The sequence below is a fragment of the Amborella trichopoda genome, chromosome 1 (assembly GCF_054954075.1).
Source record: "Amborella trichopoda isolate Santa Cruz 75 chromosome 1, AtrichopodaSantaCruz75HAP2 v2.0, whole genome shotgun sequence".
Classification (NCBI taxonomy): Eukaryota; Viridiplantae; Streptophyta; class Magnoliopsida; order Amborellales; family Amborellaceae; genus Amborella; species Amborella trichopoda.
Window position 1 is genome coordinate 848767 of NC_142336.1, and position 13267 is coordinate 862033.

At 35.5% G+C, this 13267-nt stretch overlaps 1 protein-coding gene across 1 annotated transcript; it reads left to right on the forward strand.

The window, feature by feature from the left end:
• The first annotated feature begins 1019 nt into the window (after positions 1-1019).
• Positions 1020-8259, forward strand: LOC18425184 (putative arabinosyltransferase ARAD1). The gene is made up of 2 exons (XM_006829750.4): positions 1020-2805; positions 7086-8259. The coding sequence occupies exons 1-2, from the start codon at positions 1915-1917 to the stop codon at positions 7611-7613; spliced, it is 1419 nt and encodes a 472-aa protein (XP_006829813.1). The 5' UTR covers positions 1020-1914; the 3' UTR covers positions 7614-8259.
• Positions 8260-13267: the final 5008 nt, after the last annotated feature.

Below are 13267 nucleotides of genomic sequence, written 5' to 3' on the forward strand. Positions count from 1 at the left end.
AAATCCATTTTTTCATGTCTATGAATCTTGAAGTCGAAATGATCAATTTGAAGGTTTTTCATAATAGGAACAACTTTCTCTAATGGTTTTTTAAGTGCACCTTACTTATACAATATAAGATTAACACCTTGTATAAATTTTTTCTCTAATGTGATAAGTCTCCCTCTCTCTCTCTCTGTCTGCGCACCCAAAAAGCAGATTCTTTTGGCTCTTACTTTTTGAAAAAGTTCATAAGGTTGCAACTTTAAAATATAGAATTAAGGTGCACTGAAAAAATCCATTGAAAAAATATTGTTTTGATGTTAGGAAACCCTCTAATTGATCATCTCAACATCGAAATACATGAATATAAAAGATAAATAAAAAAATTTGAGCCTAAAAAATAATGCATCTTGTAACATTTGGAATGTCCATTTTTAAAATTTACTCATGTGTTTATACATCTGCTTGATTTGAACCATTTTTAGAGTTTAAATTTTGTAATTAAAGAGAAACATAGATTTTCAATTCATCACAAATACTTTGAGCAATAAAACTACATATTATAACAAATTTTAGATATTTTCCATCATTTGAGGTTCCAATCTTATGCAAACTGCACCTTATTTGTGGATGAAGTTTCTATAGGGCTCATCTTTATAAAAACAAAATAAAGCCTCACATCTAATCCAAGTCTTGAAAGCATTTTTGGTAAATAGATCTAAATTAATTTCCAACACTGCTAATAAAATAAAAAACTCAAAAAATGGTACAAATTTTGTTGATCTATAAATAACTAATTTTAAGGTGAAATGTACAGCCTAGATAATTTGTTACAATATATACATTTTTTAAAGCTTAAAATCCTAATTGTTTTTACAACTAATATGATCAAGTCGAGATGATCGATGTACAGATTTTCCAATGCTTGAATTGTACTCTTTTTTTTTTTTTTTTAAATGAATTATGAGGAGAGCCTTTACTTATTTTGAGTGGTTTGCAGCCCCATCAAATTACTTTCCCTTACTTTTTGTTAGTTTCTACTGGAAAAAAGTAATTCAAACTAGGAAACTGCCCGCTTCCTCAGATGGAACCGAACCTCACTCGCAAACAAGAGATTTTCACGAATCACCATGTAAACATATTGACTCCCTCTCCCTCTCTTTCTCTTTCTCTCTCAAACCCACCACCCCATAATAAGTTTATCTTATTTTTCATATATTTTTCCCATTTTTTCATTGTTTGACTTCAATCTGCTTTGAAAAGATTTGTATGGCTTTTTCTGATCAATGTGATTCTTATTGATCACTTCTGACTTCTCATTAGATTTCTTTAATACCCATTACCAGAAGTCTCTCTCTCTTTCCCACCACTTGGGTTGGTGTTTCTGTGCCTTTCATGTTTGGTTATCAGTTCTTTTCGGGATTAGACTCATGTGACGGGAATCCTCATTGCACCAGAGAAGTAGCTGATTTTGATATATTTTTGTATTGGTGATTACTTCTTTTTTCTATTATCTCTCTCACATCACCAGATGTGAACTCATTCTAGCTAGAATGTCACAAAATTTGATCTTTTTGTTCATAGCCCAACTATTTGATTCTATGTTGTATGGGTTCTTGTCATATTAATTTTGGCAAACCCATTTTGGTATTTCTTTCACATTCTTAGAGCTGTGAATGATGAATATAAGCTGATCTCTCTACCATGATTTAAAAACCAGAACTTTGCATCAACTTTCCATGTTGATATCCTTTACCCATTTGTAAATGGGGCCTCCTATCAGTTTAGAAAAGTTGGGTCTCTTATAGACTGTAGTTTTCATTGATTCTTATTTAATTCAACTCTTTCTTCTTCTTCCCTTTTGGAGATTATTGGATGTAGGGACTAGGATTTACATTGCTAAAGCTTGATGTATTCTGATATAGAACTGCAATGGCCGATAGGAATTCCCATTCCAATGGGTTCGAATCGAGAAGACCCCTTTTCTGCTTCTTCACCATTGTCACGTCCTTCTTCGTATTCTCGTGGTTCTTCTTCCTTCGTTCCACTAGTCTCCCCCACCTTCTCAACCACCCCTCTTTGCTCAACCAAAAACCCATCTCTAATAATGTAAAAGAGACTGAATTCCCCTACCATTCTGGTGAAAACGAGGCCCAACAACAAGGAACTAGCGAAAAATGCACCACCAACAATGCCATTATTCGTGTTTTCATGTATGATTTACCCCCTGAATTCCACTTTGGCCTCTTGGATTGGAAGGGCGAAGAGGAAAGTGGCAAAATTTGGCCTGACCTCTCGAAGATACCCGAGTACCCTGGTGGCCTTAACCTACAACATAGTATTGAATTTTGGCTCACACTAGACCTCTTAGCTTCTCGGTTTCCAGGCCGAAAAGGCCCTTGTGTTGCAATAAGAGTTGATAACTCCAGCCAAGCCGATATAATCTTTGTGCCCTTCTTCTCTTCTTTGAGTTATAATAGGCATTCAAAGGTTAAGCCTCCTGAGAAATTGAGTAGAAACAAGATCTTGCAGGAAAATTTGATTCAATTCTTGAGCAAGAAAGACGAGTGGAAGAGGTCAGGGGGGCGAGACCACGTGATAGTAGCCCATCATCCAAATAGCATGCTCGATGCGAGGATCAGTCTTAGGCCTGCCATGTTCATTTTAGCAGATTTTGGGAGGTATCTCCAACAGGTAGCTAATGTTGAGAAGGATGTCATAGCTCCTTACAAGCATGTCATCAAGAGCTTTGTCAATGACACATCCACCTTTGCAAGTCGACCAATATTGTTATATTTTCAGGGAGCAATTTACAGGAAAGATGTGAGTGTTCATGTTGTTCATTTAGTTGCTTATGCTCTCTCTCTCTCTCTCTCTCTCTCTCTCTCTCTCTCTCTCTCTCTCTCTCTCTCTCTCTCTCTCTCTCTCTCTCTGCTATGTGTGTATTTTGAGATGCAAATAGCATTTAGTGATTGATCTGTAGCATTAGAAAGCACAGTCACTTCTATCATGTTCACCAATTCATAACCTTTTAAGCCATTTGTTGATTCAATTCATATTTTCTTGATTATAGAATTTATTGGAATTTTGTCAATGGAGATTCATCAACCTTGCATAATTTATGATTTCTCTCATGATTTAAAGAGGTGCACAGTTGTAAAGGAAGACTCCACATATCATAATAAACCACTGCTTTCTCTTCATGTGGGCCTCCAACACAGGTTGTGTCTATATGATTGAACCCCTGAGCTGACCACCCTGACTTAATGAGTAATTATACAATGTCCAAGGACTAGGATTATAGAGGCTCGCCACTTATTCTTATTTGATTAGACTAGTGGAACTGCCAGGTACCAGGCATAAATGATGAGAAAAGAAAAGAGATGAAATCCACTTGTAGAGTGGGAGAACCACTAAGAAGCTGGATATACGGGTTTGAAAGGTGATATTCTCTCTGGTCACCAAGTGTCTCTTCAATTGCTTATTATGAGCCCTTTTGTACTTTGATTAATACCTAATGCAATTGAAGAGGGATGTAGATTTGGAGTTGCCTAGGAGTGAAGCAGGGTTTGAAGAATTGGATGTAGCTGGCATTCAAATTTGATGCTGGTACACCATCAAACAAAGAAGTATGTCCTCGTTGACAGTTTTCGAAAAAGGGTGATGAGGTTCATGCTTGCTATCAACTTGAGTTCATTGTCATTCTAGAAGGCTTATAAAGACAATACCAGAAATGGTTTTTGTGCCTTTCATGTCTTTAGTCAATGGGGTTGGCAGGCTGCCTTAGCATTGCTATGAGAAACTGCATGGTCCAAAAAGAACCGAGTACTAGCTGTAAGAAACACTCGTCTAGATTGGTTGGCTCTTTCTCATTGCACTTAAGGTGGTGACAGGTTCTCCATGAGTTGTGGAAGAGAATGATATTTTGCCGACATCATTGAAAAATCTCAGAAAATTGTAAGCACAATATATTCAGTTTAAAAATCATTTAATGTTCAAAATGCTTAAGCTACTTTGTTGATTATATCTCTATGCTCTTACATTGTTTATTCATAGTCGGCCTGACACCCAAGTGCTATCTGCAAGGTTGCACAGTTAATCTCCATATCATTGGAAATGGTACTTGGGCATGGAAAGTTAAAACTAAGAAGGAATTGTCCCTTAGGATTTTGGTCTAGAGGAAGACTTTAGTTTGCAAGAGGGAGGTCAAGGATTTGAACCTTGCAGCTTGTTCCTGAAATAAAACACTAAACAACCATTTCTTTTTCGTTCTTTAACCTCTATATGAGTCATGCTATCATGGATAAATAGAGATGGATAATTTAATGAGATGATTCAGATCAATTCAACTCTTTTGAATAGTTTCTAGCACTACTAAAGTAATTTTCTTTGGTAAAGTTAGCAGCAATTCTTCAAGGAGAGTGGTTTTTGAGAGCGTTTACATCCTTAAATAACGACAGCCATATTGTTAATTGTTTGATTCAACTACCTTCAATAGGTGCCTTTCTATATCAGTGGCCATCACTGGCTTAAACTGTCAATCGCCACATATTGGTGACATGGTAATCCTAGAAGTATTCAAGTGGCTTTCAAATAACACTCTTTGCCCTGGTTACCACCTTTAAAATTTGGGGATATTATACATGGTACCACAACGAGCTTGTACCTATGTTAGATTGCTTAAGAATCAAAACTCAAGAAAAGGCTTACAACCTATGAAATGTGCTATGAACCTTCATCTTTTGACCTTTTCTATAGTCTGGGGCTTTATATCTCCCACACCATACCGTCCTTGATTGGTTTTTTATTATGAAGTAAAGGAAGGCTCGATAACATATTCTTAGCAGATTCAAACATTTATATGTAATTTATTGAGGGGCCTATGCCTTACAACCAGAACCAGCGCTTGCATGTTAAGGTTAGAAACTTTGGTCTAACTACTTTTATGTTTAATATAGTTATCCTATTTCTTTAAAAAAACACTCTGGATTGTGGTGATTCTGGGTGGTATTTTGGCCTTTTCTTTTTTTTGTCATAAAGATAGATGGAATTTCTGAAAACGAATGGCTAAGTTCTTGATGAAAGCGTAAATTGGGATGTTGAAAAGTTAGTAATTATTAGTTCCCCTGTTTCAGCTGACTTGATTTCTCCCAGTTTCAATAGACAAACAAGGTTAAGAGGAACACTGTTATATTAGTCATGAAATTTTGGAGTTGATCAAGCATATTGAGCTTTTGTCCATGATTAGCCTAATTTGCCATGTCAATGGTTTGAAACTCTGCCAAGTCCACTCAGACTCGGCTCCTTGCTAAACTGAGAACACGGATGCAACTCGGGCCACTAAAAAAGAAATCATAAAAACTAGGGAAAATATCATACAAAACCCTAGGTTTCCATTTTATTTCAATAGACCCTCCTTCCAATTTTCTTTCAAGCAGAATAAATAAACTCTCAAATATTTCACACAACCCCCTCATCCCTTATTTCCCCGTTTTTTCACTTTTTGCTATAAAAACTGACCCCAACAAACTATTTTATTCTGTCTTGTATTATTCACGAGTTCCTCTATTTTCCTGTTTGTCCAGTTCACTCTCCATCTTTTGTTGATGTTTCTCTCTCTAAAACTGCAGATTGGTTTTTTTCTCTCTAAATGTGAAATTGTGTTTCCCTCTAACATCTGAGAACATGTTTCTCTGTAAGACCATAAACAGGTGCCTCTGCTGCAAATGGGTTCCTTCCTCTATAAATTCTTAGGTGCTTGATATTTTTAGATTTTGAAAATGCATTGTACAAAATTTAGATACACAAGAACCCTGATTTCTATAAGAAAATGGAGGTTTTGAAGGCAGAGAGAGAGAGAGAGAGTACCAGATAGTGAGGGCCATAGAGGTTTTGAAGGTAGGGAGAGAGAGAGTAGAGAGAAAGAGAAACTTACCGTGAGAAGTGAGTAGACTCCACTGCGGTGAATGGAGAGAGAGCCCTCGCCATAGTAGAGAGAGAGAGATTACCGTAGTGAAAATGAAAACAGGGGAAAGGAGGGTTAAAAAGGATTTTGGATTGAGACGGAATAAAATAGTTTGTTGGGGTTAGTTTTAATAGCCAAAAGTGAAAAAATGGGGAAATAAGGGATGAGGAGTTTGGGTAAAATATTTAAGGGTTTATTTATGCCGTTTGAAAGAAAATTGGAAGGAGGGTCTACCGTGAAATAAAATGGAAAATTAGGGTTCTGTATGATATTTTCCCTAAAAAATATATAAAAATGTGGAATCAATGTATAAAAATTTTATATACAATTTGGATGTTTTTACAATGACTTTTGAGTTTTACTTGTCATATGCCTTATTTTTATCTTTTCCTCTTCTTTTGGTTTTTTCAAAAACGTCTCCAACCATAAATCATTTTTTTTCTAAATTCTTGTTATATATATATATATATATATATATATATATATATATATATATATATAGTTTTATCTTTTTTGGAATTTTTTAGTTGCCATTGGTTTTGTTTAACTTTTACAAGTTTTATTTTATTTTTAACATTTTTTTTATTTTTTTATTTCTTTTTTGGGGCATTTTGGGTCCTATACACTTACTCGGCTAGGTTACTCGCCTCAGGCCAGGCCCGAGTCCAAGGCCCTAGACGAGTTAAAAAAATATTGATGGGCGATGTGCACATGAGTAAATCCGTGTGTGTAGAACTTTGTGAACTTCACCCTTTAACAGGAATATATGCTCTCTCTCTCTCTCTCTCTCTCTCTCTCTCTCTCTCTCTCTCTCTCTCTCTCACACACACACACACACACACACAGCATTTATAACATAACAAGTCTCCACTTGATTGTATTGTCTTTTAACCATATTAAATCATCCAACCGATAGTAGCGGCAGTCCAACCTTATTAAACTAACCTGCAACTTTTGCAGTTCAATGTCCAGAAGATTCTTTATAACATTGATCTTGAATCCACCAATTACTTTTTCTTTTCCATTTTTATTCTTTACAGTTTAAGGCAGTTTTTTCGAACAAAAGTTAGTCTTCACAACACTATTATCCATTCCCACTAATTATTTCCTTGTTTTGCATTTGTTTCTCTTTATTCAGGGTGGTTTTATTCGACAAGAGCTATTCTATCTTCTCAAAGATGAAAAGGATGTACATTTCGCATTTGGTAGTGCCAAGGGAAGCGGCATTAACCAAGCGAGCCAAGGTATGCACTCTTCAAAGTTTTGCTTAAACATAGCAGGCGATACCCCTTCATCGAACCGACTGTTTGATGCCATAGCAAGCCATTGCATTCCTGTTATTATAAGCGATGAGATAGAGCTCCCGTATGAAGATGTTATTGATTACTCTGAATTTTGTGTGTTCTTGAGAGCTTCTGATGCTTTGAAAGAAGGTTTTTTGATGAGAGTAATAAGGAGTATCGGAGAGAGAGAGTGGACTAGAATGTGGAGGAGATTAATAGAGATTGAGAAACACTTTGAGTATCAATACCCATCTCAGCCTGATGATGCAGTTCAGATGATATGGAAGGTGGTGGCTCGAAAGGTCCCATCAATTCGATTGAAGGTTCATAAAGGCAGGCGTTACTCGAGGAGTAGGACTGGAAAGTGGATTAGTCGAATATGATGAGAGAGAAGGGGTGGTTCTTTTTCTTTTGCCTTTTTTTCTGTTTTGAGGCAAGAAACTGTGGGACTTAAGCAGAGAGAGCGGGGGGGGGGGGTTGCCATGAGGGCAGAAACTGAAGAGAAAGTAAGGGGTTGGTTTTGTTTGTTGCAGCAAGAAATGGTGGTGATTGGACTTGAGATAATCTTCTGATTAATTTGATGGCGTTCTTGGTCTGTTATAGAAGATAAAAGAGAGATTTTTTCTGGTAGATCATTAAAGCATATTAGAATTTGGAGTTGCGTTATTTCTGAAGATTTGTCAGAGAGAGAGAGAGAGAGAGAGAGAGAGAGCGTCAACAAGTTAACATGGTGGCATTAATTCTTTTAGTTGTTTTGTAGATCTAAAACAACTTTTTAGAAGGTAGGAGGATGGGTTCCTTTTTAATTCTCTATATGAAGTTTTGTTAGAGGTTAGATCCAACATGGGGATGGAGATTCTTCAAGAAACTATGTAACTATTAGTGAGAGAATAGATCGTGTATGTGTAGCAAGAGCTTTACAGAGAGAATGTAAGGCATGTAGTGCTTCTCTTGCTATACTATCCCTCTGGTACAGAGGGAGAAACTTGAGAAAGGAAATTCAAAATGAAATAAATTTTTATTTTTTTATCCTTTTCTTCATGGCTTCTTACCTTTGGATTCCGATTGGGGAAATATAAAACAGTTAAAAGTAATCCATTTTTTTATTTGTAAATAATTATTTTTTAATTATGCGATAATCTGATTTTATTCCTTCTTTCATTTTATATATCCATATTTATTAAAAATTTTGCTGAAATTTATTTAATTTTTTAATTTTATGGACCCCATGGGGACTGGAGCAGTTCCCTGAAAGGCTGAATGATCATTCTTCATGTGGTGTGAAATGTTCTATTAATATATATTTCTTATTTATTATTTGTAAAATTGACCTGTTATTAATCAGTGGCTTAGAACCTTTTTTTTTTTTAATATTAATGGTAACTTAATTGAAATGAGAGATGATGACAAAAGGTGATTAACTAAAAACAAAAGGAACAAGAGAGCAGAAGAGAGAAAGAGATGGAAGGGAAAGAGAAAAAAACAAAAGGTAACAAAACAGAGATGAAGGGCTTAGATAGTGGCTAATTTAGTGAGGTTATCAGCATCTCCATTTTTTTTTCTGTTGATATGACTTAAGATCACCTCCCTGCCTTGTGTGGCTAAATCGATTTCATCCGTTATAGAGGTCAAGTGCCATGGGACAAGGCTTGGATGAGCACACCACTGGACTACATTTGCAGAATCTATCTCGATAATGACGTGAGCATGATCTACCTAGAGCTTAAGAACATCTTATTTAACCGCCATCAATTCTGCCTCATTATTGTCACAGAAATTAAGCTGGCCATTGAGGTGAGAATGACATTCCATTGTGAGTCCCTGAGGATGCCTCCATAGCTAGCTTTTTGAGATACTGTGCAAACACTACCGTCAAAGTTCAATTTGCGCCATCCCTCAGGAGGTGGTTTCGACTCTGCAAATTAACAGCTTTCTTCATATGGATGTTGAGGAGATCACCAAAGTTCGTAAAAAATAATTCCTTGAGATAGCTTTTCAGGTTTGAAGAGGCTTGTGCCCAATGAACTACCAACCTCAGGACAACTCGAGAAACGTCTGCTGGTGCTTTTGAAAGTCCCTCAAAAACTCTAGAATTCCTCTCCTTCCATAATGACCATAGAATAGCTGGAATTAAGATTCTCCACAGAAGGATTCTAGTCTTTGGGAAAGGTGTCTTTTAGAATAAAAACAAATAATTGGTGAATATTCTGGGGCATTAGCCATTGCCGTTTCGAAATGCTTAAGACCCAATTCTATAAAGATGAAGCATAAGGACATTTTAGGAACACGTGATTGCTGTTTTCTGCATCCTGTTTGCAGAGAATGCAAATCTTGACTAGAATTTTCCCCCTCTTTCACAATTGCTCCCAATCAACACTCTATGATGTTCCAGGAGCCAAAGAAATGCTCTAACCTTTCTGGGGGTCTTAATGGCCCAAACTTTTGTATTTTGATTGCTCATCTCAATAATTTTATCAAAGTTGATCTCCTGATACAATGACTTTACCGAGATAGTTCCACTAGATGTTAGCTTCCAAATAATGGAGTCATGTCTACCTGAAAAGTAGAAGAATGAATAAAGTTTCTGCATTACGGATAAATATTGTTGCTCTGTGGCTGCATGTACTCTTCTCACCCTCAGGTCAACATTCCATATACAATTAGATCCCATATCTGAAGGTAGGCCTGTTTGGAAGAAGACCGTCTGTAAAGGTCTGATATTGATTGCAGTTTGGCGGGGCATTGCCCATCCGTTTTCCTAACCAAAACTTAGTCTTATCACCTAAACCAGCCCTGATTGTACTGAACATAAGACATAGATTCTTGACTGAATCAATGCCTTTCCAAATCATTGAAAAAGAATTGCCATTGCTTAGTTTTTCGGATAGGAAACATTTTTTATATGGGCCTGGTTTCTATGCGGCCAAGCGCGCATATGTCGAAATGCGGGCCTATTAAAAGTATATTTTTTAGATGGATTTTTTGACTTAATTTTTAAAGACATGTAATCTCTAACATGGAGATCATGAATATGAAAATATAAGTAAATTTTAAAAATTAGAAATAATAATTCTAGTAAGAAAACATTTGGACCGTTAGGTTCTATTGTTTTTAGACGGAACACCTACTAAAGATGGATGCTTTAGACTTTTTGGACCGCATATGTAGTCATGCGGTCCAACCCACATGAACAATTTTCCTTTCGATATTTGCCATATTTGGAAAAGGTCACCATTTGCCATTCCATCCTAGGTTTAACTTTCCATCACCACTTAGTTAGTAGAGTATCATTCTTAACTATTGCCCATCTCTACTCCTATTATTATTAAATTTGCATTTCATATACTATGTCTTTGTCCGGCTAATTTTAAAACTTTTAGATTCTAGAGCAACCCTCCAAAGTTCTAACTTTGTGTTGACGCTGGTTCAGGTCTCATTGATCAAAACTGTGTCATCTGCGAACAACATGTACTACGACACTTCATCTTGTAATGCCTAGTTAAGTCCTCAATAACTAAGACAAAGAGGTATGAGCTCAATGCTAACAATTTATGTAAACCTATTGTCATTGAAAACTCACTCATCTCTCCATTAATTGTTAGTACATGAGTTAGTATTCTATCGTACATATCTCTTATCAAGTCGCTGTAATGTCTGAAGACTCATTTCTTTTTCAACACCCATCAAATTAAATCTCGATGTAAGCTTTCTCTAGATCAATAAAGACAATGTGGAGGTCTTTTTCCTTCTCCCTAAACTTCTCAATCAGTTGCTTAAGTAGGAAAATAGCCCCGGTTGTTGACTTCTCTGGCATAAAATCGGATTAGTTTTTAAATACTCTTATTTCATGTCTTAATCGTTACTCAATCACTCTCTTTTAGAGCTTCATAGTGCGGCTCATAGATTTGATCCCTTAATAGTTTACACAATTCTATGTGTTTCTTTTGTTCTTGTAAATAGGTACCATAGTACTTTTCCTCCATTCATCTGGCATTTTTTTTGTTCTCAACACCTTGTTGAACAGCTTGGTCAGTTACTTAATGTCAATCTCCCTCATGCACGTCCAAACCGCTATCGAGATACCATCTGATCCTATCTTCCAAGCCTTTCCTTTCTTCATCTTTTTCAAAGCTTTTTTCACTTCTAATATCTTAATTTTACCAATGTATCTATGATCTCCACCCTCATTTATGCCAATGGTTCCTTCTACCACTATGTTCCCATTGTGTTCGTCATTTAATAATTTTTAAAAATAAATCTCTACCATTCGTTGACCTTTATATCATTCACTAAAACTCTTTGATTCTCACTCTTAATGCAATTAATATGATCTAGAACCCTACATTTTTTTGTATCTCACGTCTACTAATTTGAATCGACTTTACATGCATATATAACATAAAAAAATTTATATATATATATAGGGAAAAGTTTATATAGAGTTGAGGCTCTAAACAATCAAATTTGAGCCTACCTCCAAACTTTCACTAGAAGAGGTTGTTTGGATTCCCAAATATCTTCAAATTGATCATCTTGACATCAAGATGCATGGACATGAGAAAAGAATGGATTGCAAGTTTTAGAAATAGTGTATTTTGTAATGCATTTTTGGATCATTAATTTTCAACTTTTCATAGATATATCAATCTACATTATTTTTGAAGCTTTAAACTTCGTAAATAAATATGAAACTATATTTTAAGGCTATCATAAAGATTTCAAATATTGAAACCACATTTCTCGATACTATTTGAAAGTAGGCTCTAATTTGATTGTTTGGAGAGTGTGTGTGTATGTGTGTGTGTGTGTGTGTGCGTGCGTGCATGCGTGTGTGTGTGTGTGTGAGGGGGGGGGGGGAAGTGTATATAAGGTTGCAAGCTTAAAATGTAGAATTACGGATGCACCTCAAAAATCCATAGGAAACGTTTGTTTTAATGTTGAAACCCTTTAATTGATCATCTCGACATCGAGATGTATGAATATGAAGAAAAAAACAAAGATTTTGAGTCCCATAAATAGTGTATCTTGCAACACATTATCTAGACTGTGCATTTTCAAGATTTTTATATAATTATAGATCTATTTGATTTTAACCATTTTTGAAGTTTAAAATTTTATAATTAGATAAAAAAAATAGATGTTCAGATAATCCTATGAATTGTTTACACCAAAATTACATGTTATGACAAAATTTGGAGGTGCACTTTAAGGGACCGTGTGGGTACCTGGAAATATATTGTCTGTGAAATATATTACTGGTGTATTATTACTGCGTAATACATAACCTACAAATGGATTGTTACTATTTGGGTAGTATTTAGATACAACCTGGGAAATGCATTGTTATTGTTTGGCTATGTCGGGAAGGAATATGGGAAATGCATTGCCAACATTTTACCAGCACTTGCTTATGAATTATCTTTTTTTTCTTTTTTGTCACAAAATTCCACTGAAAATGTGGAATTAAAGTCATCATCATACCATTCCAAAAAGATTTTCTAATAATAACGTCATGACCATTCCAAAAATATTTTTTAATAATAACTTGTACCATTCTAAAATCATCATCACACCATTTCCTACCTATTTTGCATGCCTTTGCCACTTATATGGAATTACATGTCTTCTAACATGATTAGACTTTGGTTTCAACATGATAAGTCATCGGAATAATATGATTGGAATGACATATTTTTATTTATTTTTTATAGAAGTCTTTCAAATATCTCTTTATAATTTCAAATAAGCAATAAATTTATGATACTCAATTCAAATTTATGATACAAGTTAAAAAATGGGAAGAAGTGTGATTAGTAAACTACAAGGTTTGGTAATTACAGTAGAAAATTAGAAAATTTTAAGGCATTGGAGTTGAATAAAGAGGTAGGGTTTATCCACACCAAAATAACTCGTTAAAGAGAGAGGGAGAACCATGCAAACCAGTTATTAGGGCTCAAGAGGGAGAGGGGGAAGGTTTAGAAAGGGAGGGAGCGCAAACTAGCACAAGAGAGAGAGGGGGCGAGCTTACAGAGGGAGG